The 27,037-nt window shown below is 43.4% G+C and overlaps 1 protein-coding gene across 2 annotated transcripts in view; it reads left to right on the forward strand.

Moving 5' to 3' along the window:
* Nucleotides 1–27,037, forward strand: part of PPIG (peptidylprolyl isomerase G) — a 73,584-nt gene that overhangs the window by 26,768 nt on the left and 19,779 nt on the right. The window contains exons 2-9 of one of the 2 annotated variants that reach the window (XM_053265038.1): nt 7,617–7,695; nt 7,876–7,950; nt 9,748–9,861; nt 10,525–10,569; nt 16,284–16,371; nt 18,639–18,668; nt 18,789–18,928; nt 22,405–22,603. In XM_053265038.1, the coding sequence (XP_053121013.1) occupies nt 7,635–7,695; nt 7,876–7,950; nt 9,748–9,861; nt 10,525–10,569; nt 16,284–16,371; nt 18,639–18,668; nt 18,789–18,928; nt 22,405–22,603 (752 nt within the window). In that variant the 5' untranslated portion in view covers nt 7,617–7,634. The remainder of the gene's footprint in view (nt 1–7,616; nt 7,696–7,875; nt 7,951–9,747; nt 9,862–10,524; nt 10,570–16,283; nt 16,372–18,638; nt 18,669–18,788; nt 18,929–22,404; nt 22,604–27,037) is intronic. The other variant, XM_053265044.1, reaches the window with a different exon arrangement.

Here is a 27,037-nt window from a genome sequence, read left to right on the forward strand (position 1 = left end):
CCAGCATCTCCAGGTATCCGTAATACTGTGCTGCCGGCGTCGACTCTCTATACACCAAAGGTTTCGATGTCAAATAGGGTGTCGCCTAGCTGCCAGATCCCGTTACCAACCTTCGATGTTGATGACAATGAGATGCATACAAATGCCACTGCAGCACTAGATCCATCGACTGTGCAGACTCTACTTTCAATGCTGGACTCTACCTCAAGCATACCATCGACCTCTACGTTCAAGGGCTTTCCTCCTTCAAATGCCGAGGCAAGTGCCGCTCTTACATCAGTACTCCCATTGGAGAGTACCTTGTCAGCTAGTCACCTGCATAATGTTTCTACATGGCACACTTGTAGCTTGGCACATCAGACACCAACCACTGCTGTTGCGACTAGCAGGATGAGGGCCTGTTCTCCACGTGCCCCTTATTCCGATGAACCAGCAAGGACATGGAAGCCATATACTCCTCTGCCTACTACATTGACAGTCTCAACATTGTCTCAGCATCCATCGAGGGTGCTATCCTATGTGACAAAGGCATCACAGACCCCACGGGTGCATATGGTTCAAACTGCTCTATCTCAAGTACATTCCATGGGTACAAAGACGTGTGCTCCACCTCCTACATGGAACATCACCGTGGAAACACAAACAGTTGTACCCTCTTCGCTGGGAGCTTCGGGCTCAGAGCATTATGGGCCCTCTGACTTTGAGTCGGATCCAGAGGATGGAGATTCCCTTGTGGATCCCCCAGTAGATGTGCCACCAACAACATACGTATCTCCAAACGAAGAGATGAAATCCTATCACAAGCATATATGTGCCATGGCAGAAGCACTTGGCCTTGACCTCCGGTCACAATTGTCTACAATTGATGATCCAGTCTACAACTTTATGCTCCGGACACAGTCTAACCAACCAGTGGACTTACCCATGCTTCCAGTGATTACGAGAGCTGCAAAGTGCGCATGGGAGGTACTCCACACCTTGACACCGACAAGTAAGATGTTGGAAAGCCTCTACCGCATACAAGAAAAAGATAACACCTATCTTTTGAAACACTCTGCACCTAATTCCCTTGTTGTGGACTGTGCATCTTCCTCAAAATCAGGAATACGCTACACAACACCACCTGAGAAAGAGGGCCACAAGCTGGACTTAGTGGGCAGAAAGATTTATTCCACTTCATGTCTGTACATCAAGGTGGCGAATTATGCTGCCTGTACGGCCAAATACAGTCACAGCATTTGGGAAACCCTGTAAGGTGACCTTGATTCTTTATCCCCAGAGGATTTCAAGAAAAGATACCAGCAAACGCTTGAGAGGTCAGCCAAACTGACACGGCAACAACTGAGCATTGCGAAACACCTCGCAGAGTCCCACTCCTTAACTGCAGCAGTTACACTTTGCAGACATGCCTGTCTGTGTTCCACCAACCTCCAAGCAGATATGAAAGAGAAAACCGAGGGCCTGGCATTTGACGGTACCGGGCCCTTCAGCGAATCCACAGACACAACTATGGAACAACTTAAAAAGTCGAAGTTCACTGCTAAAACATTTATATCTCAAGCCTCCACTTCAGCCTATAACCCAAAGTATCGTTCCTAATCGGGAAGACAACAGTCTTCATTCCGTCAACAAGATCGTCGGGACTTCAGGAGACAATACCTGGCATACAATAAATGGCCTTATCAGGGCAAAAACAAGTCCTCTCAATCTCAGCGATCAAAGCAACCTGAGTCCCAGAAGCGCCTTTGAGATTCAGGACTGCCCATGAACACCACTCCACTCCCCATCCCTGCCAGCAGGGGCCTTAACATTGACTCCAAGCAACACCATCAAGCTGGCAAGCTATGCCCCTGCATGGTGCCGTATAACATCAGACTGCTGGGTCCTGAAAATCATATTGTCAGGATACGCTATAGAGTTCAGGACCACTCCGCATTATTCGGGGATGAGGATCACTCCACCCTCGGAGACCTTACAGGATGAGGTTAGGGAGTTACTGGAGAAGGGTGCTATCACCCCGATTCCATGGGCACACAAGCGGGAAGGGTTCTACTCCCGCTACTTTCAGATTCCAAAAAGGGATGGGGGGATCCATCCCATCATGGATCTCCGCTGCTTGAACAAGCTGGTCAAAGTAAGGAAGTTTCGAATGATGGTGTTGCAAGAGATATTTCCGCTGCTCCAGGGCGAACAATGGCTTGCAACTCTGGATCTGAAAGACACCTACTTTCATATCATTATCAGGAAACACCACAGAAACTGTCAGAGACCAAGTGTACCAATACAGTGTATTGGCATGCTGACTATGCACCACTCCTCGGGTCTTTACCAAATGCATGGCGGCAGTGATTGCTCATCTCAGGACCCAGGGTGTAACTATCTACCTTTATTTAGACGACTGGCTGCTAACATCAAGAAGCAGAGAAGAGTTACTTTCGCAAATTCAATATGTGTTATCTCTTCTCCAAGAACTCGGAATCCAAGTGAATTGGAAAAAGTCACAACTGGAACCGCTTCAGAGAACTACCTACATATGTGCTGTCTTGGACACAGTAACACAAAGAGCATACTTACCAGAAGACAGATACAACTGTATCCGAGATCTAGTCCACCTCCTCCAACAACAACCAAAATAACCAGCACGTCGTGTGCAACATCTTCTTGGCCTGATGGCCTCATGCACTGCCCTTACGCTCAACTGAAGATGCGGAAGCTTCAGCTATGGTTTCTGTTGGTCTTCCATCCCAACAGAGACAGCCAAGGGAAACACCTGGAGCTGCCGCTGCAAGTTCTAAGGTCACTTTCTTGGTGGTCAATTCAGCAAAACCTTCTGACCGGTGTGCCTTTCGAGACTCCATCTCAGTGTGGCTGATGACTGACGCGTCCCTCCTCGGGTGGGGGGATCACTGCAGCGGTCACTGAGCATAAGGGAAGTGGTCTCGAGCACAGACTCAATTACATATCAACTTTCTGGAATTGCTGGCTGTGTTTCAAGCACTGCAAGCATTTCTACCTCTCGTCCAAGACCAAATTGTACAAGTACAACTGGACAATACAACAGCCCAGGCATACATCACTCGCAAAGGGGGGACTGTATGTCGAAGCTTGTGTGCCCTAGGTGTTCAACTGTGGCATTGGCCAATATCAAGTCACTCCAGTAGTAATACACATCAAAGGCCTGGACAATGTCCTGGCAGACGATCTCAGTCGAGTATTTCAAAAGGAATGTCATCATGAATGGTCTCTCAAGATGGATTGCATAGCTCCCCTCTTCAGCCAGTGGATTCAACAGACCATAGACCTCTTCACGACCGCCTCGAACATGAAATGTGTGCGCTGCTGTTCAAGGACGGGACACGACCCTCTGTCTCTGGGAGATGCTTTCCAGCTGAATTGGTCCTGGGAGATACATGTTCCCACCACAACCGATAATCAAATGGGTGGTTGCCCTACTGCTGGCTTCATTGACTTCAAGGATTCTGGTGACACCATGGTGGCCCCGCCAGCCATGGTTTCCTCAAGTAATCAAACTATCATGGGGTCACTTCCTTCCTCTCCCTCATGTTATGGACCTCCTGTCCCAGGATGACGGAATAGTCTTACACCCAGATGTACAGACTCTCCAACTCACTGCCTGGCTAATCAGATCTTAGACCGTATTCTTCTCAATTGGCGCAAACCTTCCACCAGGCGCAACTACTCTAGCAAAGGGCTCAAGTTCAAGGACTATGCTAGATCTCATGGTTTCCTCCCCATTCAAGCTTCAGTTTGGGACATTCTTCTTTATCTGACTACCTTGAAGTCACAGGGCCTGGCAAACGTCTCCTTGAAAGTCTATCTGGCAGCACTTTCTTCGAAACATCCTGGTTGGGAGGGAAAGACCTTATTCTCACATCCACAAAGTAAGGCCTTCCTAAAAGGACTCTCCAATGTGTATCCACCTATCCGGGCTCCGGTCCAATCCTGGAGCATCTCCCTGGTTCTCTCGTTCCTAACTCAAGCTCCATTCGAGCCCATGGCCTTTGCACCCCTGAGGCTGGTCTCCTTGAAGACTGCATTCTTGATTGCAATAACGAGAGTGCTCTGTGTGAGTGAACTTACAGCACTGAGGACAGATCCACCCTATACTAGGTTTTCCCCAGAAAAGGTCCTGATGCGTCTGGACCACAACTTTTTGCCAAAGGTCATTTTTGATTTCCATCTAAACCAGGATATAGTCCTCCCCACATTCTCCAGAAACCCCACGTCTGCATTGGATCGATCCATGCACTCCCTGGACGTGCGCAGGGCTTTACTATTCTATCTTGTGCAAATTAAGGACTTCCGTACAACTATGTGCCTTTTCGTGGCCTACAAGGGTTCAAAAAGGGGCACCATCATCACCAGACAGAGGTTATCTTCCTGGCTGGTCGAACTCATCAAGTTTACCTATGACTTGCAGGGCAAAATGCCCCCTGAAGCTGTCAAGGCCCATTCAACCCGTGCTTATGCTTCCTCGGCCACACCCCTCTCGGGGGTATCTTTCAAGGACTTTCACAAAGCAGCTACATGGTCCACAGAGATACCTTTTGTCAGACACTATTCTATAGATGTGCGCTCTGCTGCTGAGGCTAATTTCAGGAGAAGTGTTCTTAAAAGGGTGTTGCAATAGCCGCTACTGCACCCTCCTCCTCAAGGGAGCTGGCTAAACACCCATACTTATGGAAGTCGACGGATCTTGATCCAAATAAACAGGTTGCTTACCTGTAACTGATGATCTGGAAGAGATCCGTCGACATCCAAAAGACCCTCCCGAATCACCCCTCTGCAGTAGGGCTCTGCTATGTGCGTACTGGTGTGTAGGCCATTCCCCATCTAGGGATTCTTTTGCATCGATGAACTCACCTTCATACCTGGATGGTCATCCTTCACAGCGGTCATCCAAAGAACTGAGGAACATGGTGCCCAGACTGCCCTTAAATAGCATGCAGCCAGTGTGGGGGTGGGGCTTGGACGCCTCAGCAAGCTGAGGCTTGGCTACTGCGTGGTCCCTGTGCAGGCACAGAACCCATACTTATGGATGTTGACAGTTCTCTTCCAGATCATCAGTTACAGGTAAGCAACCTGTTTTTTCTTGTACTGGCCACCCTTAGCCCTGAAATTTACACTCAGAATAAGTTTCCTCAGGTCTACATGAATAAGTTTTGTTTCACTTTCTTTTCCTCTCCCTTGTCCTTTGCATTTATATCCAGACTCCTCCTCTTTGCTCAGATCTACTCTACTCCATCTCCCCAAATCCTCTGTTCATTGACCTTCTTTGTCTTTGCACTTTTAGAGAGTTAAGGGCTTGACTCTGTTGCTCACGCATGCATTCTACCTTCAGAATAGGACTGATCAGATCTGTTATCTCTCATCTCCATATACTGCTGTTAAGCATGTTTATGGAATATAATTGGAAATTATGATTACTATTCATGAAGATACCTTTAACCTAGGTTCATTTTTTAAAAACATTGATTTAAAAAAATTAAAAAATCTGATTTTTGTCAACGCTGCTTTCTGTTTGTGCTGCTGTAAGAATTGTGAAGAATGCAGAGAGAGACAGAGAGCATCACAGCAGCCCAATCTTCATAGCTGGCTCAATAGCCAAGGATAATTTATTGAGGCCTGGGTAAATGTGCCAAATGAAAACTGAATTGTCAGGAAGGGGCAGACATGTTAAGTCCATAGTGTTTTGTATTTTTGGGTTAAGGTAATTTGCTTAAAACTAAACTTGTTAGTTTGCTTTGTATGAAAGAAGTGAACATCGGTGTCAAGCTAGTGCCCCTTTCCCTGTCCACATCTATAACTCCAGCCTGAGAAATTGCCTGGCTGCTGGATTCTTTTGCCCTTATCAATGGCCGGTGCAGCAACTTTTCCATATACCTTACAGGTTTTGTACACTTAATGCTAGTGAGCATGCTGAGCATCAGTAGCAGGTGCGGAAGCTCTGTGCCTTTTTGTTCTCACAGTTGTAATTGGATTTCCCTATGTTATAGGCACTATAGAGATATAGATAGAACTATATATATTATAGGTATATAATACCTATACCTATATATTATAGGTATATAATATATAGGTATATAATAGGTATATAACAAGATAAATCCAGATTAAGGATCGGAGGATTAGAGATTGTGTAATGTGTTATTAAATACTCAGATTGGACTAAAATCTGTGGAGGGGGAAAGTACAATCTTGTTTATTAGGAAAAAATCTACTGTGCTACAAAATATCTCCAGAACTGGAAGAATAGAGCATGCTCAGTTTCTCCCTTTGTAGTTATTTTCCTAACCCTGTCCATACTGGATATCATAAAGATCTACACACACACACACACACACGTGTATGTATATGTATGTACGTACACACACACACACTCACAATATCTCTCTCTTACTCACTGGACAGAAGCAAGACTTTCTCCTATTCATAATTACATACTCGCTTGCCTCTGGGCAGGGATCCACAAATTTAAGCTTAATTCATTAGCCAGCCATTATTTGTGGTCACAACCAATCCCCCCTCTTCCCTCAAATCCTCTGGCACACAGGCAGAGGTCTTACAAGAGAATCAGGTTTCTCTTTTTTTCACTGAGATATGGAAATAAGGAACAGTGAGAACCCTCTCATTGCTCAGAAAGGATTCCTCCTGTTTTTTTAATCTTCTCAAAAATGGCAATGAAATTAAGACTCCTGGTGAGGAGAAAGTTTGGTGTTGGGTGTCCTGCTTGAGGAAGGCTGGGGACATCCACCACTAGCATGCAGTCAAGAGGGTTTGTACATGCCTGCCTCAAGGTCTTTAGATGGGTCCAGGCATATCCCTCCTTGTATTAAATTGCACATCCGGAGTCACACCTTATAAAGTGTATGTATGTCTATATATATTTGTATAGCTATATAATTTGTTTTTTATCCCAGTTTCTCCATTGAGCTCATGACATTGTACAAGGTTGTCCCTCCCCTATTTTATATTCACAACAACCCTGTGAGCTAGAATAGGCCAATAGAATGACTGACAAATGTCACCCAGTGAATTTTATGGCGGAGTGGAATTTTAAACCTGGGTTCTTCTTAACCATCAGGGTGTGCGCACACAAATGTAGTTATCAAATTATCACATTATGTGCAACATTGGTAGTTCATAATAAGTAATTTGGCTCCATTCTGGAAAGAGGTGCGGGAAGCATTTGCCTCTACCATTCCTCTAGCCCTGGATATATCCACAAAAGCAACACAGATGCACCTGACAAGTTCAAGATCAGTAGAACATAAAGGTGATCTGTCATTCTTTTGGAAACAAATTAAGACCTTTGATTTGGTTTCTGCTTTCAGAAGCTGAAACTGCTAACATGCTTTCCCTCAGTTGGTTTTGTGGTTGAATTGTGTGTTTTTTTAATTACATGAATTATGATTTGCATTTTTACATTGTAAACTGCTTTGGATTCTTGTGTTGAAAGGCAATATAAATACAAACAAAATTTTAACCACTGTGCTTCTACATCTTCATTCTGACAAGAGAAAACTATCTAGAATTCAGCAAAACTGAATTCACTTGTTTGAAATGGAAACTTATAATTTTTAATTCTGTTACAGTCTTAGAATTGTGAAGCCATGGGAGTAAAAACCCAGAGACCTCGTTGCTTTTTTGACATAGCCATCAACAATGTGTCTGGTAAGAGAAATGCTATTGGTTTTAATGTTTAAATTTTGGCCCAAATCCTAAATACAGCTAAATCCAATTACTGTATAATAAGTGGATCTTAATGAGTTAACAATAGGGATCACATGCTTATTGTTTAGTGACTATGAGCACAATGATGTTAATGACACATTTTTTAAATTCTAATTTTAGCTGGAAGAGTTGTCTTTGAATTGTTTTCAGACGTTTGCCCAAAGACATGTGAAAATTTTCGCTGCCTTTGTACAGGTTTGTAGATATTTTTCTTTACTTGCATATTTGCTATCCAAAGCTAGTCCAGATTGAATTGTTCTGTAGCATCTTTCACATGTCATGGTAAAACATAACTATGTAATAAATTGTACCCATGAATGAAATACGTTCATCATCATACATACTGAAAATTAGGATAAATTTCTACATGCTGTTTTGGAAAATTTGCAAATTGTAGCATAATGTAAGTGCAAATGAGAGATGCATCCCAAATTAACGTTGATAACTTCTGATAACTTTGGAGTTCATCTGTGTATGAAGTGGAGGTTTTTAAAAAAAAAATTGGCAGATGTTTCTTTACTAGCTAGCTAAACAATTAGTATCCTGCAGCTGAATACAGTAGCGTCTGAATTGCAGCACTATCCCTTTAAAGCAGAGGGCTTACACAGCCCCTTTAACACCAAAGAGAGCAGGTGCACACCTGCTTCTTCTCCACTCCATAATCACGTATGCATGGAGGCCATGTCGATGCTGGTGTCACACAGGGGCAGCTAGGAGACGCTCTGCCAGTGCGCGATCATAGCTGGGGGGAGCGCCGCAATAACGGAAGTGGTGGCGAGCAGAGGAGGAGCAGGTGTAGACCTGCTCTCCTTGGTGTTAAAGGGGCTGTGTAAGCCCTTGGTTTTAAAGAGATTGTGCTGTGATTTGGATGCCAAATTTCATTTCGAGCACATCCTACTGGCTATAATCTAGACATCAAGCGACTAGATCCACATGCCCTTCAGGATCACAGGCTTATATTTCTTGAATAGAAGTTTCTTATGCTCTGGAAATTCAGTAGAGTTTCAAAGCGGTTGTAGTATATCATAAAAAGGCAGAAGAGCCATATGATTGGCTCTTTCCGAAGAAAGTTTACTCATAATTTAGTTCCATTTAAATTAGTGGGATTTAAGTTAGTCATAACTAATGTCGCATTGATTTCAGTGGTGCATAGTCATAACTCATTTTCTTTGGATATGACCTGGTGTTTACAAGACCTCGTGCACACTTAAAGTAGTTCTTGGGATAGTAGCCATTAAGATCATTCTCACGACTGTTCTGGGGAGGGTGGGGGCAGAGATTCCCAAATGTTGTTCATTACAACTCCCGGCATTCCCAGATGCAGTGGCCTTTGGCTGGAAATTATGGGAGTTGTAGTCCACAACATCTGGGAATTCCTGTTAGAGGGAACACTGGTGTGGGGGAAGGCAGGACGCAACCTACCTTCCCACACACTATTCTCACCACTCTGTGATGGCTCATACTGCACACCCACATGACTGACAAATGAGCGATCGAGTGGTGAGGGGGCAGGGGGAGAACAGGCTGCAGCCTCCCGCATTCCCCAATACATGATGCGAGGGGTGTGGTGCATTGGGGGATTTCCCTGCTGCTGGGCACTCTTGCCGCCTGGGTCTATGAATGCTCAGGCAGCCTGAGTGTTCATACGACCAGCAAGTGCGGTAGAAGGGTGTGATGGTGCCCTTCTAGTTCACTATAAGCCTGGGCTCATAAGCCTGTGCGAGCCCAGGTAGAGTTGCTTGTTTGCACAACCTTAGTATGTAGAAATGTCATTGAAAGAAACAGTATTCACTTCCAACAATGTTCTTAGGATTTTGAATGAAAGGTAGATGGGCTTATAGGTTAATACCACTTTACTTTTTTCCTTTTATGGACTTGGGCAGAACAGTTACAAAACAGATCAAAAACTGGTTTACAGTTTTACATCTATTACGCTTTTTGAGGTTATTAAAGGTTCATGGAATTAAACCTTTCTCTCCCTTCCCTTTTTAGGTGAAAAAGGTACAGGAAAATCAACCCAGAAGCCATTACATTACAAAAGTTGTTTATTTCACAGAGTTGTGAAAGATTTCATGATCCAAGGAGGTGACTTCAGTGAAGGTAAAGGTAAAGTGTGCTGTCAAGTCGGTGTCGACTCCTGGTGACCACAGAGCCCTGTGGTTGTCTTTAGTAGAATATAGGAGGGGTTTACCATTGCCATCTCCCACGCAGTATGAGACAATGCCTTTCAGCATCTTCCTATATCGCTGCTGCCCGATATAGGTGTTCCCAAAGTCTTAGAAACATACCAGTGGGGATTCGAACCAGCAAGCTCTGGCTTGCTGATCAAGTCATTTCCGTGCTGCTCATGATAATTGTCTGCAAGTGCATAGATCAATATGAAACAATTATTTTAATAGCCATCTCTACTTCCTCTAAGGAAAACACACAGGTGGATGGTCTCTGTACCTGAGTATAGAATATTTGACAGGGTTATGGAATGGAAACATGTTTACGAATACATTGTATTATTTTCTGAAGGTTTTCTAATGAATGTTGCTTTAATAATGCCAGCATTTTCTTTTTTAAAAATCTAGACATTAATACAGCCTCATTCTGCTTCATGATACTGTGTCTTTTGAGATTTGCCTAGTTTATCAGAAATTTAAGTTACCTAGAGCAATAGAATATTTTATTAGGAGACTTTAGAACCAAGTAGAAATGTATTGAAATGTATATGACATGCAGTTGTTGTTCTTATTTGTAATAAGATTTCTTTTTTAATACAAGGAAATGGGAGAGGAGGAGAATCAATTTATGGTGGCTTTTTTGAAGGTAAGATTAGCCTCCTGTCAAGTTAGCCTATAAACACCTTGTCATGGCTATTGGTTTAAGAATATGCGTACTATAAAACTTCTCTTTTTTCCGAAGCAAGGGGAGGACATCCTCACGTGACGGGTTGTCAGCCTCCTCATGCTTCAAGACAGAGCCAGTCAGATTTTAGCTCTAAATATACTCTGCTGCCCAGCCATACCCCAACCCAGTTCGGGTCCTGTCTTGCTTCGCGGACAGTCCACGAGCTGCCCAGTCTTCTTTTCTGTCAAGCTTGTCCTTTTCCTTTCCTTTCTCTGTGTGCAAGGGTGGGAAGGGAGTTGCGCTAGTTCCCTTGATTGTTCTTGTTCGTCTTGTCTGTGTTTTTTAGGGTTTTTTGTTTTTTTTAAAGAGCCCCAGTGTTAAGCCTTTCCTTCTTCCCTGCTTCCCTTGTGTGGAGATTTGTTGAAGGGGAGCCCTCTCGGAGGGGCCCCTTTCGGAGACTACTCCGATTCCCGCCCTAAAGGCTCTGGCCACTGCCGCAACAGACGCACCTAATGAAGGAAATCTGCCTTTGAGCTCTGAGACATCTCAGCGCCTAGAGCTTGAGCCGCTGCCAAGAAAGGCAACCAAGATAACTAAACATGTAAAGGAGCAGGAGGGCGGCAAGAAAAAGCAAAAGTGCAAGCTGGCCAGCAGCGGGGCTCCGCTGAATAAGAGGCTTCATCTCCAAGCTGTGCGAGTGCAGCAACCAAAAACGGCTCCTTCAGAGGCTCCAGCCAGAACAACGGCGGCCATTTTAGAGGCACCTCAGAATGCTGAAGTGACTCAGATCGCTTCCTTTACCGTGCCGCATTTGTCTTCAGAAACCTGGCAGTGGGCGTGCACAGAGTCCCCTGAGGTTATTTTAGGACTGAACAGTGAAACTTTGTCGGCTGGTGCGTTGCATTGGTTGGGGGAGTTGGTTAAAAAGCAGTGTTTATCTCTAGTGTCCCCAGTTTTAGTTCGTATTGGCCCCTCGGCTAGTCAGGCTGCTGCAGGAGCCCCCCCCATCATTTGTGAAGGTCTTTTCCCCAGCGGGGGGTGGGGGGAGCTCCGTCCAAGCTGCCTTCAAAGCGGACCAGGCGCCCCTCTTATACATCTTCCCCTGATTCAAGTCCTATTACAGGGGCACTCCCACTGAGTGAGCGCTGTCAGTTTTCTGCTCCTAGGAGGAGGCGTCAAAAGAAAAGGAGAGTGGCAAAATCTTCTTCAGATGAGGAAGTTCAGGCCCCTAAAGAACCTTTGGCGGTTCCTATAATAGCAACGACATCATCTGTGCCCAATCCAATGGGTCCCTCTAGGCCTAATGCTGCTACTTCATCTGATTCTGAATCTGAGTCCTCTGATTCAGAAAGGGAAGAGGAAGAGTTGTCTGAGGAATAGATTCCTATTTCAGAGAAACCCAGCTCTTCCTGATTATTCTCCTTTTCGGAGTTTGAAGTGTTATTGGCCAAAGCCAAACGGGTTATTGTGACCCCAGAGTCTGGGGTCCCCCAACATCTGGCTTGGATCAGGAGGTTTTTCCTTCTACTTCTGCTGCTGCAGCTACAGTTCCCTTTCCCTCTCTATTCAAGGATGTAATGCAGGCATCCCCAAACTGCGGCCCTCCAGATGTTGCTGAACTACAACTCCCAGCATCCCTAGACACAATTTTGTGTGGCTGGGTATGCTGGAAGTTGTAGTTCAGCAACATCTGGAGGGCCGTAGTTTGGGGATGCCTGATGTAATGTTAGCAGAATGGGGTGTGCCAGTGACCACCAAGCCAGTTTTAACCTTTCCTAAGAAGTTATATAGCCAGTGTGGTGTAGTGGTTAGAGTGCTGGACTAGGACCAGGGAGACCCGAGTTCAAATCCCCATTCAGCCATGAAACTAGCTGGGTGACTCTGGGCCAGTCACTTCTCTAACCTACTTCACAGGGTTGTTGTGAAAGAGAAACTCAAGTATGTAGTACACTGCTCTGGGTTCCTTGAAGGAAGAGCGGGATATAAATGTAAAATAAAATAAAAAATTATGTCCTTGTTAGCTACTTCCATTGTAGATGCTCCTGTGGCGCAATTGGTGTTGGGTGCTCTGCTGAATAAGGAGGGCGACGGGTTTCTGAAGTCACCAGAGGAGAAGAAAGCCCATCATCTTCTGCGTAAAGGTCATGAGGCCTCGGCCACTGTTATTAGGGCATTGGCTACTAACTCAATTTTTGCTAGGGCGTCCATTCTGTGGGCAAAGGAGTTAGTCAAGTTGGTGTCCCTGGATAATATTTCGCCAAGGTCTCTATAAGATAGCCAGGGTTTCTGCTCTCATGGAAGACTCAAGTCTTGACTGCCTGCAGCATGCCTCTCGTGCCATGGCATTGGGGGTGGCTGTTAGGAGGGGCCTGTGGTTGAGGCATAGGAAAGTAGATACCAAGTCTAAGGTCACCTTGGCTGGTACCCCTTTCTTAGTTGTTTGGGGAGTCCTTGGATCCGGTACTTGTAGAGACCCGTGACAAGAAAAAGGCCATGCCTATGGGGCGAGGGGAATTTTTGTAAGGGGTTTAAGGATAATACCTCATTCCAGAGTTCCTTTCGTTCCTACAGAGCTTCACCCCGGGGTGGATATGCCGGTTTCAGAGACTCTAACAGAGGCAACCGCAAGCTCTTACTAGATAGAGGATATTCTTCGCTGGTCCATCCTGACATCTAGAAGGGCTTCCACCTCTGAAATATACAAATTTACTTGGTTGGCCTTCTGTTCTTGGGCAGCCAAGAGCAGAGTGGTTCCGATTTCAGCTGAGGTGTCGGAAGTTTAGGGGTCTCTCCAAAAGGGACTAGAAAAAGGTCTTCGGCCGAATACCTTGAAGCACCAGGTCTCGGTTCTATTTTCTATTTTGGACTTGAGGGAGTCAGTATTTGCTACATTGAATCACCACATTTCTTGTTTTTTGAGGGGAGAGTGTAATCTAGCATCTCCTCCAGTTCATCGGTTTCCTACTTGGGATTTAAATAAGGTTTTGAATGCCCTGACTAAGGCTCCTTTTGAGCCCCTGCATACTGTTTCTTTAAAATTGCTGCTGTTCAAGATTTTATTTCTAGCGGCAATTACCTCTTCCAGAAGGGTTTCAGAATTGGCCGCCCTTTCAGTGTGGGATGAATTGTGCATTTTTCAGAAGTAGGCGGTTGCTTTAAAATTGGATCCTACCTTCCTGCCGAAGGTTAATTCTTTTTTCCACAGACGTCAGGAAGTGGTGCTACCCTCCTTTTGTCCCAAGCCCTCTCATCCTAAGGCGCGCATCTGGCATAAGCTAGATGTCAGAAGTGCCTTGTGAATTTACATTGAGTGAACTAGACCCTTTCGGAAGTCAGATTCTCTTTTTGTTTCTTTCCAGCCAAGTTCTCTGGGGGCCAAAGCCGCCAGATTGTCCTTGGGTTGCTGGATTAGGGCTACTATTGCCCTGGCCCATGAGACGTTGCTTTTGCCCATCCCAAAGGGTATCAAGGAGTGTGGCTGCTTCGGCTGCTTTTACTGTGAGAGCTCTCTTAGAGGAAATCTGTAAAGCAGCCACTTGTAGTTCTGCTTCCCACTTTGTGAAACATTATAAAATTCCGTGTTTCTATGACTCTCAGGCTGCGGTTGGAAGGATGATCCTGCAGTGGGTGGTATAGGCATCCGCTTCCCGCCCTAGTGGTTTCAGCTTGGGTACATCCCGTCATGTGAGGATGCCCTCCCCATGCCTCAGAAAAAGAAACATTGGTAGACTTACCATGTACTGTTCTTTTTCTAGGTGTGGGGAGGGAATCCGGGCCTCCCGTGGATGCAGAAACTGAGTTTTCGGTGTGGCTCTTATTGGGTGGCAAGGCAACTCCCAGGGTTCCTAGTTTGGGTATCCCTTTACCTTTTCTGTACATTATTTGATTATGCTTCTCTGACTTACCTTTTCCTTTGAGCTTACTCTTGACAAGTTTTTATGCACTCCAGATTGGGGCTACAGGCTATTCTCTAACAGTCCTGGAACTGGGTTTGGGTGTGGCTGGGCAGCAGAGTATATTGAGAGTTAAAATCTGATTGGCCCTGTCTCAAAGCATGAGGAGGCTGACAACCCGTCACGTGAGGATGCCCTCCCCATACCTCGGAAAAGAACAGTACACAGTAAATCTACCAATGGTTCTTTCGGTCCCAGGTCTGCAGGCAAAATTATTTGAGAGCCATATTCGACTCTATCCCTAGTAGTGAGGAATGAGTGTCACAAGATTTCCCCCCCCCCAATAATTATAGGTTTGTTAAAGTCTTTCTAAGGTAGAGCTGCTCATTGCAATCAGTACCAAATGGACACACACTTGCACTTCTGTTTATACCCAAGGCATCTCCTTCTCTTTTACTCTTGAGGTTGCATTTCCTCTTTTTTTGAGGGACATGACAGTCTTGTATTCCATATCTTTCTTACCTCCTCCCTTTCTCTTTGTGTCTTCCCATTGATGGTGGCTAACCAAAATGACCATGCTTAGTGCTGACTACACCCCAGCATCCTAAAACTAAAACATCAGCCCAATTTCCAGACAGACCCTCAAGATGAGCAGGCATTCTGGTTAAGGGACAGAGGCTAATTGGCAGTTGATCCATGCTTGTCAGTGAATGGGGCCTTACTGGACAGCATCCAAACTAGTGCTTAATTGGTAGAAGGGGACATGGGCAGTATCCAGTCAGTTGCTTTTTTAAATTAAAATTTTTATTGTTAGATTTATATACCACCTTCCATTAAAAACTATCTCAAGGTGGTTTACAAAAGTTAATATATGAAGTTAAATGAACTTTTATATGAAGTTAAATAAGAATAAAGCAATTATAGGTAAAAGCTGTTGTAAGCAAATTTGTTTCACTATACTGCATTTGCACAAAGCCTTGTGATGTGTAGCTTTTAAATTTTCAAAATTATCTATCTTGTATATAAGGTTTGGGGACGGAGGGAAGGGTCAGAATGGCAAGTTATCAAATATTCTTTACCCGGATTATAAAATTGCAATCATTTCTTGCACAGTGATGCACAAGATAAAACACTGATCTCATTTTCATAAAAACACACTAGTGGGAATGAGAAGTAAAAGTACACTTTATTTGGTGGATGTACTGAATTATAGGGGGAGCTCTATTCATGGACCATATAATAACCCTGATTCAATAGTGAATTGATAAGACAATAGTATTTATATCTTTGTGAGTTTAGACTGAACATTATATCCCTTGATGGGCTGTATCCTGACTTCTGTGTGTGGGAGGAAGTTTGCACAAGGGACTTCCCCACCCCACCCCTGTTCCTGGTGGGACCTTGCAGAATAGGGTAGGATGGGGTGAATTAGGATGCCAGAATTGTGTGTGGATATATTTTTAACAAGTGGAAGGAAGTTTTTTACAAGGTGCTTATGTCCAAATTGATGCTAGCCTCCACCCCATCCTACACTGCTCCAAAGGGTCCTCTGACCTCCAAGAGCAGCTTTTTGGAGGGCTCCGGAAGCTGGAGAAGGGGCGGGGAGCAGGTCCCTCTGCATGAGCTTGTGCTCACACGAGTTGGCATCCAAGCCAGTGTCTATTTTTGGCTATTTGAGTACTGTTTGGCTGTGCAACGATGCATCTCTGCAGCTTGACAATCCTAATTTAAAGTGCTAAACAAATGCCAGCGCAAGGTAACACTTGGATCTTTTGAAGTAATTGAAAATGCTTTCTCTAGATGAAAGCTTTGCTGTAAAGCACAACAAAGAATTTCTCCTTTCAATGGCCAACAGAGGGAAAGATACAAATGGTTCACAGTTTTTTATGTAAGTATAATGCAGCTCCACTGTTTCTTCAGCATTTGGATGGTAGTCCTTACAATATTTGAATTGTGGAAATGGCTAACTTATTTTCCATTTACAACGTATGAATAACTGTTAGATATGAGACTCAACTAGGCTTAGATTTTTATTTTGAATGCAGCAAATAGGATTAAAATATCATATGGAATAAGTTGGAATGTTTTAGTGATGCTGCATGTTAGAATCAGTGTCAGCTATGTATTAACTTAAGGAAGCTTACTCTCTTCTAACCCATTAGTGATCTGGGAGTACCTCGTGTGGTTAAAGCTAAGTGGGTGTGGATTTGATCAATGCCTGGACACTGCGAGCTCCATATGACCAGCTCTGAACTTTCTAAAGGAAAAGCTGAATATCAGTATAGCAAACAAGATAGACTGAGAGGCAGTGCTTCTTATTCAAAACTGTCAGAGCATGCCACCTTTTAGTTACAAAAAACCTGCTGAATAGCCCAAACATAACAAAGGGCCTGTTCAGATGCCACTTCGACCTCAGGAGTCTTACTGTGGTAAGATTGGGAAGAGACCTTTGTACATATGCTCCCTTCCCCTTGCCCCTCTCAATATGGATAGAAGGTGACAGGTAAACCAGGAAAACTTGCCTGATCCGCTCATTGATATGTACGTTTGGTGAGAGGGAAGCAAAATGCAAATCCGAGCTCCAGGCTCTCTTCCTCCTGAGAGTGAAATAGCATCTGTACAGCACATAAGATGGAACAAAAACATGATTTTTTTGTGTGTGCCGATAAGATTAATTTTTTCTTTCTTTCACACTACTAAGTTTCCTTCTGAACACAAGGTGAACCCAAGTTTACCAGCTGTAACTCGATTGAGTTGTAGATAGGGTAATATCTTGAGGACTTATGTGCCTTCAGAAATTCTTTCTCTTATCTCCCCTGTCTGGTAACAATTCTTTGTCTCTTTGTTTAATCACCTTTTCTCTTGCCTCTTTTGTTAGGCATTTTTCTTGCTTTGAGAGGAGTGACATAAATTATCGCTATAAACTCTGTTTTTGCAAAGTACAAGCTATCTGTTTTGAACCAGAAGTACATGTACAACAGATAGTTGCCTGATTATAAGTAAAATTTGAGAAACTCTGGTATAGTATTTTATCTGTATAGTCAGATATAGGCTCAACAATATCAGAAGGGTTATACCTTTGCAAATCAGCAGAATGTCCTCCTATTTATTGAAAGAAAACATGAACTAGGGATGTGCACGAACCAGTTCGGCTCCTCTTTTGGGAAGCGCTGAACTGGCTTGGGCGCCTGCAGTGAATATTGCATGCGTGGTGGCCATGTGCATGCTGATGTTACGTGCAGGCTGTAGGCAACAGCGCCACAGCCTCACACAGTCTTCTGTAGAGCGAGCTGTATGGTGGCAATGGAGCAGGTAAGGACCTGCTTTTAAAGGGTCCCCACCCCACACGAGCTGTTCATGCACATCCCTACCATGGACTAGTTCTCACTAAGGGGGTAAATCTATGTCTGAGCTATGTGTACACTTAAGACTGTAGATTGAGGTTGTTCTTCCATACAAAAGAATTCCCTCCACATAGAAAGCTAGATGGCAGGAAGAGGAGTGCTGATTTAGCCTTCTTCCTGTCGTCTGACTTTGTATGTGTAAAGACTTATTTGGGGTGGATGAATGTTCAGTTATGTGAGCCTCCATCTACAGTCGGAAGTGGTGATACAATCAAGCTATAAATGTTCCACTTCTGTGACAACTAGGCCTATGTGACATGAATTTATAAACTTTCTTCATACCTAAAGTACATTTCTATCAATGCTTTAACCTGAAACTTTGTGATACTTTTAATACATTGATATTTGAGTTGTGGTAAAGGTGAAGTTCTGCCGTCGAGTCGGTGTCGACTCCTGGTGACCACAAAACCATGTGGTTTTCTTTGGTAGAATACAGGAGGGTTTTACCACTGCCATCTCCCGTGCAGTATGAGATAATGCCTTTCAGCATCTTCCTATATCACTGCTGCCCAATATAGGTGTTTCCCATATTCTGGGAAACATACCAGCGGGGATTTGAACAGCGACCTCTTGCTCCCTAGGCAAGTTACTTCCCCACTGTGCTATTAGTTGTGGTCTGAAAGCTTAATACTTTTTCAATATTTTTATATAGGAGCATTTGTGGTATAATATACCAAGTTTGTTTCCCCCCCATCTTATATACTGACATATTTCTTTTGTTTTTATTCCTGCCCCTGATTGTCATCAAAAGAACAACTAAACCTACACCTCACCTAGATGGGTAAGTGTCTTTGTCGTCTCTTATTTTTACTTTGAAAGGTTAATAAATGTATAGGTCCTTGAAATTTTCATGATGCTAGAGATATCAGTCAACTTTTAAAATTAAGTTTTTATTATTTAGGCTTCATGTTGTGTTTGGACAAGTAATTTCGGGTCAAGAAGTTGTAAGAGAAATAGAAAACCAGAAAACAGATGCATCCAGTAAACCTTATGCTGAAGTACGAATAATGAGTTGTGGAGAGCTAATTCAAAAATCCAAAGGTGAGATGGAAATTCCTGCTCAAATGTTTCTAAATGTGACTTCTGGTTTTTGCAGTGGAAAAGTGTTAGGTATGACTGGATGGTCTAATAACTGAGAATCTCAGTAAGTTCTGTACCATTGTTGCTATTGCTATCCAGGAGGACCTCAGTATTCGTGGGGGTTCTGTTCCGCAGTTGTACAGCCGATGTGGTAACTGCAAATATTGAGGCATTATTTCAATGGGGAATTGGGGGTTAGGTTACCGGTTGCTGGGGAAATGCTGATTTTTTGCCAAATTGGGAGGTGGGGCACGGGGGGGAGCTCCTTAACATGCTTTGCTGCTCTCCCCATGTCACACTGTGCCCCCAGAATGCCTGAAAATTGCCTGGAAATAACCATGTTTTTGTTTTTAAACGGGAGACATTATAGTAGTTATATTTTGTGGCTCCGAGAAACAAAATGGCAGCTAGATGCGACTTCTGTGGTCATTTCTGACCACCTCCGACCCGTGGATAAGTGAGGTTAATGTGCTTTTGTCGGCGGGGGGGGGGGTGTCCCACGTATGCTGAGGTTGGGTGTCTTTTACTGACCACGGATACGCGCATCCTCAGATAATGAATCCGCAGCTAACAAGGTTTCCCTGTATCAGTAATAGTAAGTCAAAGAATATTGATATAAATAATTATGAATTGAAACTTTTTTGTTCTTTGCTCTTGAGCCCTCTGACCAATGGAGTACACATTCTGTCAATCCTTGTGTTGATCCTAGTTTCATAGAAAGATTCATGATTTGCCATGATTAGTCCTTTCTTGAATGACCAAATATTCATTTTGAGGTGGGTATTACTCACAGACTATAGACTGGTATATATATTTTTTGTTATTCTGACAAAATACCTGTAAAACTGCTGCTTCTGACTGTCCCTTTTGAATGAATAAATATTGGATAAATAGGTTTAAGAAAATCTAGGAACTGTAAGATAATTGGACAGAAAGATATAATTGAGACTGCCTAACTCTTGAAAAGGATGTACCACTATGCTCTTCTATAGCAGAATACATTTCAGAATGTAAATTTAGTACTTCTAGAAGAGCAATAGTCAATGCAGATCTTGTGTTCAACCTGATGAGTGGGAGCCTTGATGGTGAAAGTTCCACATGTGCTACACACACCAAGTAATAGCTGGTGTGTAGCACAAGTTAAAGGAAACACAATGAAACACTGAAGCCTTAAATGAGAACTGTTTCTTTCCTGTGAAAAGCAGTAACTTCTGCTTAAATTTGTTGCTTCATAATTTTAGACTGTTCTCCATCATAATTTTGAATCAAAATTTCATCAGTACCAGCTTGATTGCCAGCATTGATGACTTGATTACTTTCTGGCATTTAGACTATGTGATATGGCTTAGGGCTCTTGTGGCAACATTCTGGAGATGGTTCATGAAATGCCCCAAATGCTAATTTTTTTTAAAAAAATGCAGTGCTTCTAAGAGTTACAAATGTCACATTAATAAACAGAGTGAAGGTTGGTACGGGTGATTATCATAGGTGAAATTGTAAGTATTTTTGCATGGTACATATTTCCCTGTGTATTGCCTTTGTTTCCGGGTAATAGGATGTCTAAAGTTTGCGGCTTTGTTTTCTTTATTTGTTTACTGAGTAAATGTTCGATCAAGATTATTATATATTTCTCTTGCTGTAAGTCTCCTTGGATCATTGATGAGAAAGACAGGCTATAAATCTTTTAAAACAAGATAATAGGTTTTTATTCATAGCAAACCTCTGACACACTTTTAACCCATAGTTTAAAGCAGTTTTGGTCTGTGGCTCTATTTCCCTTTAACTTCTTAATGTAATCAGTTATATGTTTTTAGTCATAAAATTGCCTTACAAATATTTTTATATGACTATCTTGCCATATGAAGTAGTTTATAAAAACTCACCCGTTGTTAAGATTAGTGGAATCCTTTATCAACTCCTCAGTGGAGCCAATCTCTTATTATTGTAGAGGGAAATTGCTACTAGCATTAAGAGGGTAAGCTCTTCTAACAAACTGTGAAGCACAGTATTAAGTCATTCGTGGTCAGCGAGAGAATATGGAGTGTAACAGGTTTTTAAGACAGATTGTCAAGATTGTGAGAAACGCTAGAACATGGGAAAGGGAGTTGACACTGATAGAGCCAGCGTGGTGTAGTGGTTAGAGTGCTAGACTAGGTCCAGGAAGACCCAGGTTCAAATCCCCATTCAGCCATGATACTTGCTGGGTGACTCTGGGCCAGTCACTTCTCTCTCAGCCTAACCTATTTCACAGGGTTGTTGTGAGGAGAAACTTAAATATGTACACCACTCTGGGCTCCTTGGAGGAAGAGTGGAACAAATACATAATGTGTATTAAATTATTTCTATCCCATCCTTCTACAAAAGTTGCGGAACAGTTTTAGCGAGGAACAATTTAATGGTGGCAGGAAAATATCCTCCGCCCTGCGCATGGTGAAATCTCAGAATAGCTACCGTGCTTCATTGAGCCAAATCAGAAACCATTCTAGCATGAGCGCGCTGCCTCATTTGGTTCAAATCGGTTAGGCAGTTCACAGGTTAGCCCACTTGCACCTCAAAAGTGTATGCATCCACCATCTTGCATTGGGGTGGATGACATCATCACAAACTATGCCATCCCTGTGTGTCACTCACTACAACTGTACTTAATTTGGTTCAGATCTGTTAGATGCTCCACAACTTAGCCCACTTGTGCCTCAAATGTTTGTGACTGCTATATTGATTTGGGGTAGATGACATCATCACAAACTACACCATTGAGGTGTCCCTATGTACTCCTACAGGTGTAGCAAATTTGGTTCCAGTTGGTTCACAAGCTAGCCCACTTGCGCCTCAAGAGTTTACGTGTCCTCCATCTTGAATCAGGGTGGATGACATCATCGCAAACTACGCCGTTGAGGTGTCCCTTTGTGTTCCTACAACTGTATCTGATTTGGTTCATATTGGTCCAGGCGTTGTGAAGTTGGTAGGGACACACACACACAGATACACGAAATGCTGGGCGATCTCATAAGGAAAGTAGCCTAAAAAGATGAGATAGAAAGGAGTGAGCATTCCTGTTTCCAAATTACAAATGTAAGCAAGGAAAAATTAGCAATATCCTTTATCCTGTTTTCAGATTTGCTTAATTTGCTCCAATAAACTATTTGGATTTGCAGTCCATTATTGTATGTCATATGAAATGTTATTACTAAAACATTTTCTCAGAATATAGGCTCAGGGCAAGAATTCTTCAAATGATTTTTTGAATTACTACAGTGCATGTACACAAGGTGTTTTGAAAGTCACACGTTTTGTAGGGCCGCCTTTTATCAAACAGATCAGAAATAAGATTTGGGGAATTATTAGCATGTGAATGTAGCTAAACGTAGTTGCCTTAGGTGTTGTTAAGAGATGGAAAAGGCTTCTTTGGTAACTGCTTGTCTTGCCTTAATTTAAAGCCAAGAAGGAAGAGAAGAAAAGACGCAAATCATCAACTTCATCCAGTGATTCAGATAGCTCAAGCGATTCAAAATCTTCTGATTCATCATCTGATTCTGAAAGCGCTTCTGAAGAAAAAACAAAGAAGAAAAAGAAGCACAAAAAAAATTCCAAGAAACACAAGAAAGAAAAGAAAAAGAAGAAGAAAAGCAAGAAAAGGTATATGGGTGGGGAGGAGTTTGTGAAAACTCAACAAAATCTACCTTGCTGTATAAATTGCAGAATTTAATACAAAAATTACTCGAAATACTCAGTGACCCCTTACCCCATATTTTCTTGTACTTTTACAAGAATGAATTCCTATAGAAATAATCTTTATTTCAGTCTTTGAACAGCAGAAGATAAAATATAATAGTGGTGGTGTTAAAAACAGTCTATGCCTGAGGGAAACAGTAACTGTAATAGATAACATTCTGTAATAGATAACATTTATTATTATTATTATTATTTACATTTATATCCCGCTCTTCCTCCAAGGAGCCCAGAGCGGTGTACTACATACTTGAGTTTCTCTTTCACAACAACCCTGTGAAGTAGGTTAGGCTGAGAGAGAAAGCCCAGAGTCACCCAGCTAGTTTCATGGCTGAATGGGGATTTGAACTCGGGTCTCCCCGGTCCTAGTCCAGCACTCTAACCACTACACCACGTTGGCTGTGTCATCTGAATCTGTAATAGATAACATTTAGAATAGATAACATTCTGTAAGATCTATAGAATGTTTTATGGTAAAATAAATACATAGAGGCTAAGAAGTTTAAAAACAGTGAGCATAAAACTAAAATCTAAGAGAATCTGTAAAATTAAGACTTGATTAAAATATGATAAAATGAAAACTGGGTAGGCAATGCAGGTATGAACTATGTTGGGCCTAATTAATTCTTGCTGGTGGTCAGATCCCAGTGAATTTTGCAAGCTGCCAAACACACAAATTGTGTGTTATAATGTTAGGAATATAAGAAGCTGCCTTCTGCCGAGTCAGACCCTTGGTCCATCTAGCTCAGCATTGTCTACACAGACTGGCAGCAGCTTCTCCAAGGTTGCAGGCAGAAGTCTCTCTCAGCCCTTTCTTGGAGATGCCAGGGAGGGGAGCCTTCTGTATCCAAACAAGCAGGTGCTCTTCCCAGAGTGGCCCCAACCCATAAGGGCATAACTTAATGCTCACATGTAGTGTCCCATTCAGATTTAAACCAGGCACACCCTGCTTAGCAAAGGGGACAGTTCATGCTTGCTACCACAAGACCAGCTCGGAATGGTTGCAGTCAGAATGTAGTAGGGAGATGTAGAACTGGCTTGTGCAGCCTGGCAACTTTATTAAAGTAGCAGGACAATGAGGGTATGCTGATTTCTTTAGGCAGTGTAAGAGGGTGTGCTCAATGGTTTCAATTTGTCCAGCATCGCAGGGGCACAGACATTCTGGGAAGGGGATCTTCTTGTGTCTTCCATCTAACACAGCCAAAAGGGGGGCGCTGCAGCAAGCCAGAGTGATGGCTCTTTTGTGGTTGGAGGCCTCTAGCTGCGTTAGATATGCAGCAGGTGCCACAATATACCTTAGGCTTTCAGAGAAAAGGAGGTTTGCACCCTACCTAGGTCAGTTTGGCACTCTGCATCCATTATGTGCTGTTTGAGAAGTGTCCAGGCCTCCTCATAACCCAGGGAAAGTAGTTATGGGGGGAAGAGCCCAAGTGATGTTAGTTTCGCCAACAGGGTTCACTTCTAGGTGGACGGGTATCCATCCTCCAACACTGAGGGGGTTAGGCCCATTGGGAAGGATAGCCATACTATGGCCTTCACTTCTACCAGACTGGCCTCCAGTTGTAAAATGGCATTGGAAACACAGTGCAGTGCCTGGAATACTGCTCTTAGGAATTTGGACTGGATGAGCTCCAGAGGGGCGATGTTGGAGAAAGAGCCCAGCTGGGCTCTGTAGAGGAGTTGGGCCAGCAACTTAGTTTCAGATAGTTTAAGGGCTGCAGGTATGTAATAGTCTCCTTTTGACCAGAAGAATTTTAAATGGCAGCAGCACTCCTCTGGCTGTTTGGGGCAACATAGTTGCCATGGATCTTCCTGGTTCCAGATGCATGAAAGACCACCCCAAGTATTTGAAGCATGAGATCTGCTCGATTATGTTTCCATTTATGCTCTAGGAGTGTGTCTTTGGTCTCCTGGCAAAGGCCAAAGGTTTTATGGTAGTTTATTTCCAAATGGTCCTCTTTACAGTGTCGAGTGAGCGTCCCAAGAGCTCTTCTAACTCCTAGGGGGGTCCTGTTGCCTCATCTGCTTATAGTAGGATGGAGATGTGTTTCTCTGCCAGCTTGGGGGGATGAAAGTCCATGTTGTACGTGGCCCACCATGGTATTTATGTAAAAGCTGAATAGAAGCATGGCAAGTATAAAACCTTGTTTGCCCTTACAGGTAGGGACGGTGCTTGACAAATAACCTTGAGGGTTGCATTCAGTGATCTCTCTATTTTTTTTTCATCAGTGAGCGGAATGACTGTTGTTCTGGGTGGCAGTATCAAGGCAGTGTGTGCACATGTGCATTATTATATGCCACTATAGATACAACACGCAAGTGCGCATGCACACACACAACATAAACAAGGAAGGAAAAAATTGTATTTTACAAATCTATTTATAAACTTGGATGTTTACTTTCTTTCACTTCATATTTAAATATAATAATTGCAAGGCAGTTGCAAAGCTGAAATATTTCCAATATCATGGATTTAATGTTTGTCTGCCATGCAGCTATTAATGTACAAAAAGTTTACATGGGATGTTCCCTGAGGTTCTTTAACAACCCATTAAGGACCTACACCCACATAACTCTCCAAGACAGGTATGCTGTGGCACACACATACTTACTCCCCACCTTCTGTCCCCACTGTTTTATTCATTACTTTTACTATATTATATATATGAGCCATTTCTAAAATGGTTTATTCAAGGTGCATATCTTCTTATGAGTCACATGAAGCTTCTGGCTATTGTAAAGAGGATTTCCCATAGGGCAGTGTGTTTGAGAATATAAGGACTAAACAAAAGTATTCTGAAGAACATGAATCTCATTCCTGTAGCGTATGTGACCATATGAATTTGAGCAAGCAACATGGTAAGGTAAAGTGTGCCGTCAAGTCACTGTAGACTCCTGGCAACCACAGAGCCCTGTGGTTGTCTTTGGTAGAATATAGGAGGGGTTTACCATTGCCGCCTCCTCCTTTCAGCATCTTCCTATATCGCTGCTGCCCAATATAGTACCAGCGGGGATTCGAACCAGCAATCTTCTGCTTGTTAGTCAAGCATTTCCCCGCTGCGCCACATAAGGTGACATAATCAACTTGGTATTGGACAATAAATATATTACTGCTACAAGGTAGTCATTTCACAGCATGCACAGCTTATTTACAGAGACGCAAGTTTTGTGCGGTATAGAAATATGTTAAATAAATAAAAAATTAACCATTATTTGCTTATTTTGTTCTATGAAAGTATTAAAAATCTATATTTTGCATGAAAGGCACACAACACTAAAACCAAATATAGCAATTAAAATATTAACCAAAATAGTCAAAAATACAGCAGGATGGTGATACTTCTACTGCTTGTAGAAGAAATTAAATCATGATCAACTGCCACTCGCTAGCAAGAAATAAATGCAAGGCTCAAAAGAGAGAAATAGTCTGTCTGCTCTGCCCCTGCCCCCTTGCTGAAAACTTCTGCCTCAATATATGTTGTAGAATGGCTTTTAAAGAGTCAAAGTCCTGCTCATGCAGAAAGAAAATAAAAGCACAGAGCAGGCAAGTTCCTTCTTACCTTCCCCGCACCATTTTAATTTTAAATGCAGGGCTTGCAATTTAAAAAGAGAAATAATATTTCTTCTCTTCTGCCCCCTGCCCCCTTGCTGAAAACTTCTGCGGGAACATATATTGGCTTTTAAGAATGGCTCTCCCATCCCACACCATTTTAACCTCTGATTTTCCTTACCTCTGATTTTCCTCTGGTTTCACTCTCCTCCCGCTTCCCTCGTCGCCTGAGAGAGACTCCAGTTGGTATTCTCTCAGCAGCTTCTTCCCTTCCCCCCCTCCCCACCTTTCCCCCCTCGCTTGAGTTGGTATTCAACGCACACTGGGAACTTCTGGTCTAACGTGCACCGGGACGGCTAGGAGGTACACTGCCGCCCCGCGCAGAACTGTTTTTAAGCACAGTGCCAGTGGAGGAAATGCAGTGTCAGGGTGGAATTAAGAGTACCCTCCCTGATCCTTAAAGGACACCCCCGCCCTCACATTCGACCCGGTTTGAACACCAGTCCCCGAACCAGTTTGGCATTCTAGGAATAGGACACTGAACTGGTTCGTGCACATCGACTGTGAGACTCGGTATGCCTCCTTGGCTTTGGGTTGTTACCCTCCCCACCCATTTTGCCTTTCCCCCACCACTTGAGCTCTTGTGCGGCAAGACGGGGAAATCGGCTCAGAGTCCCATCGCCTTTTCGCTGCTGCCGCTGCTGCCACCACCACATGGGCTCTTGCCAGGGCAAGATCAATCAGAACCCATGTGGTAGTGGCAGCGAACAGGCGACGGGACTCGGAGCCGA

The sequence above is a fragment of the Hemicordylus capensis genome, chromosome 1 (genome assembly GCF_027244095.1).
Source record: "Hemicordylus capensis ecotype Gifberg chromosome 1, rHemCap1.1.pri, whole genome shotgun sequence".
Taxonomy (NCBI): domain Eukaryota; kingdom Metazoa; phylum Chordata; class Lepidosauria; order Squamata; family Cordylidae; genus Hemicordylus; species Hemicordylus capensis.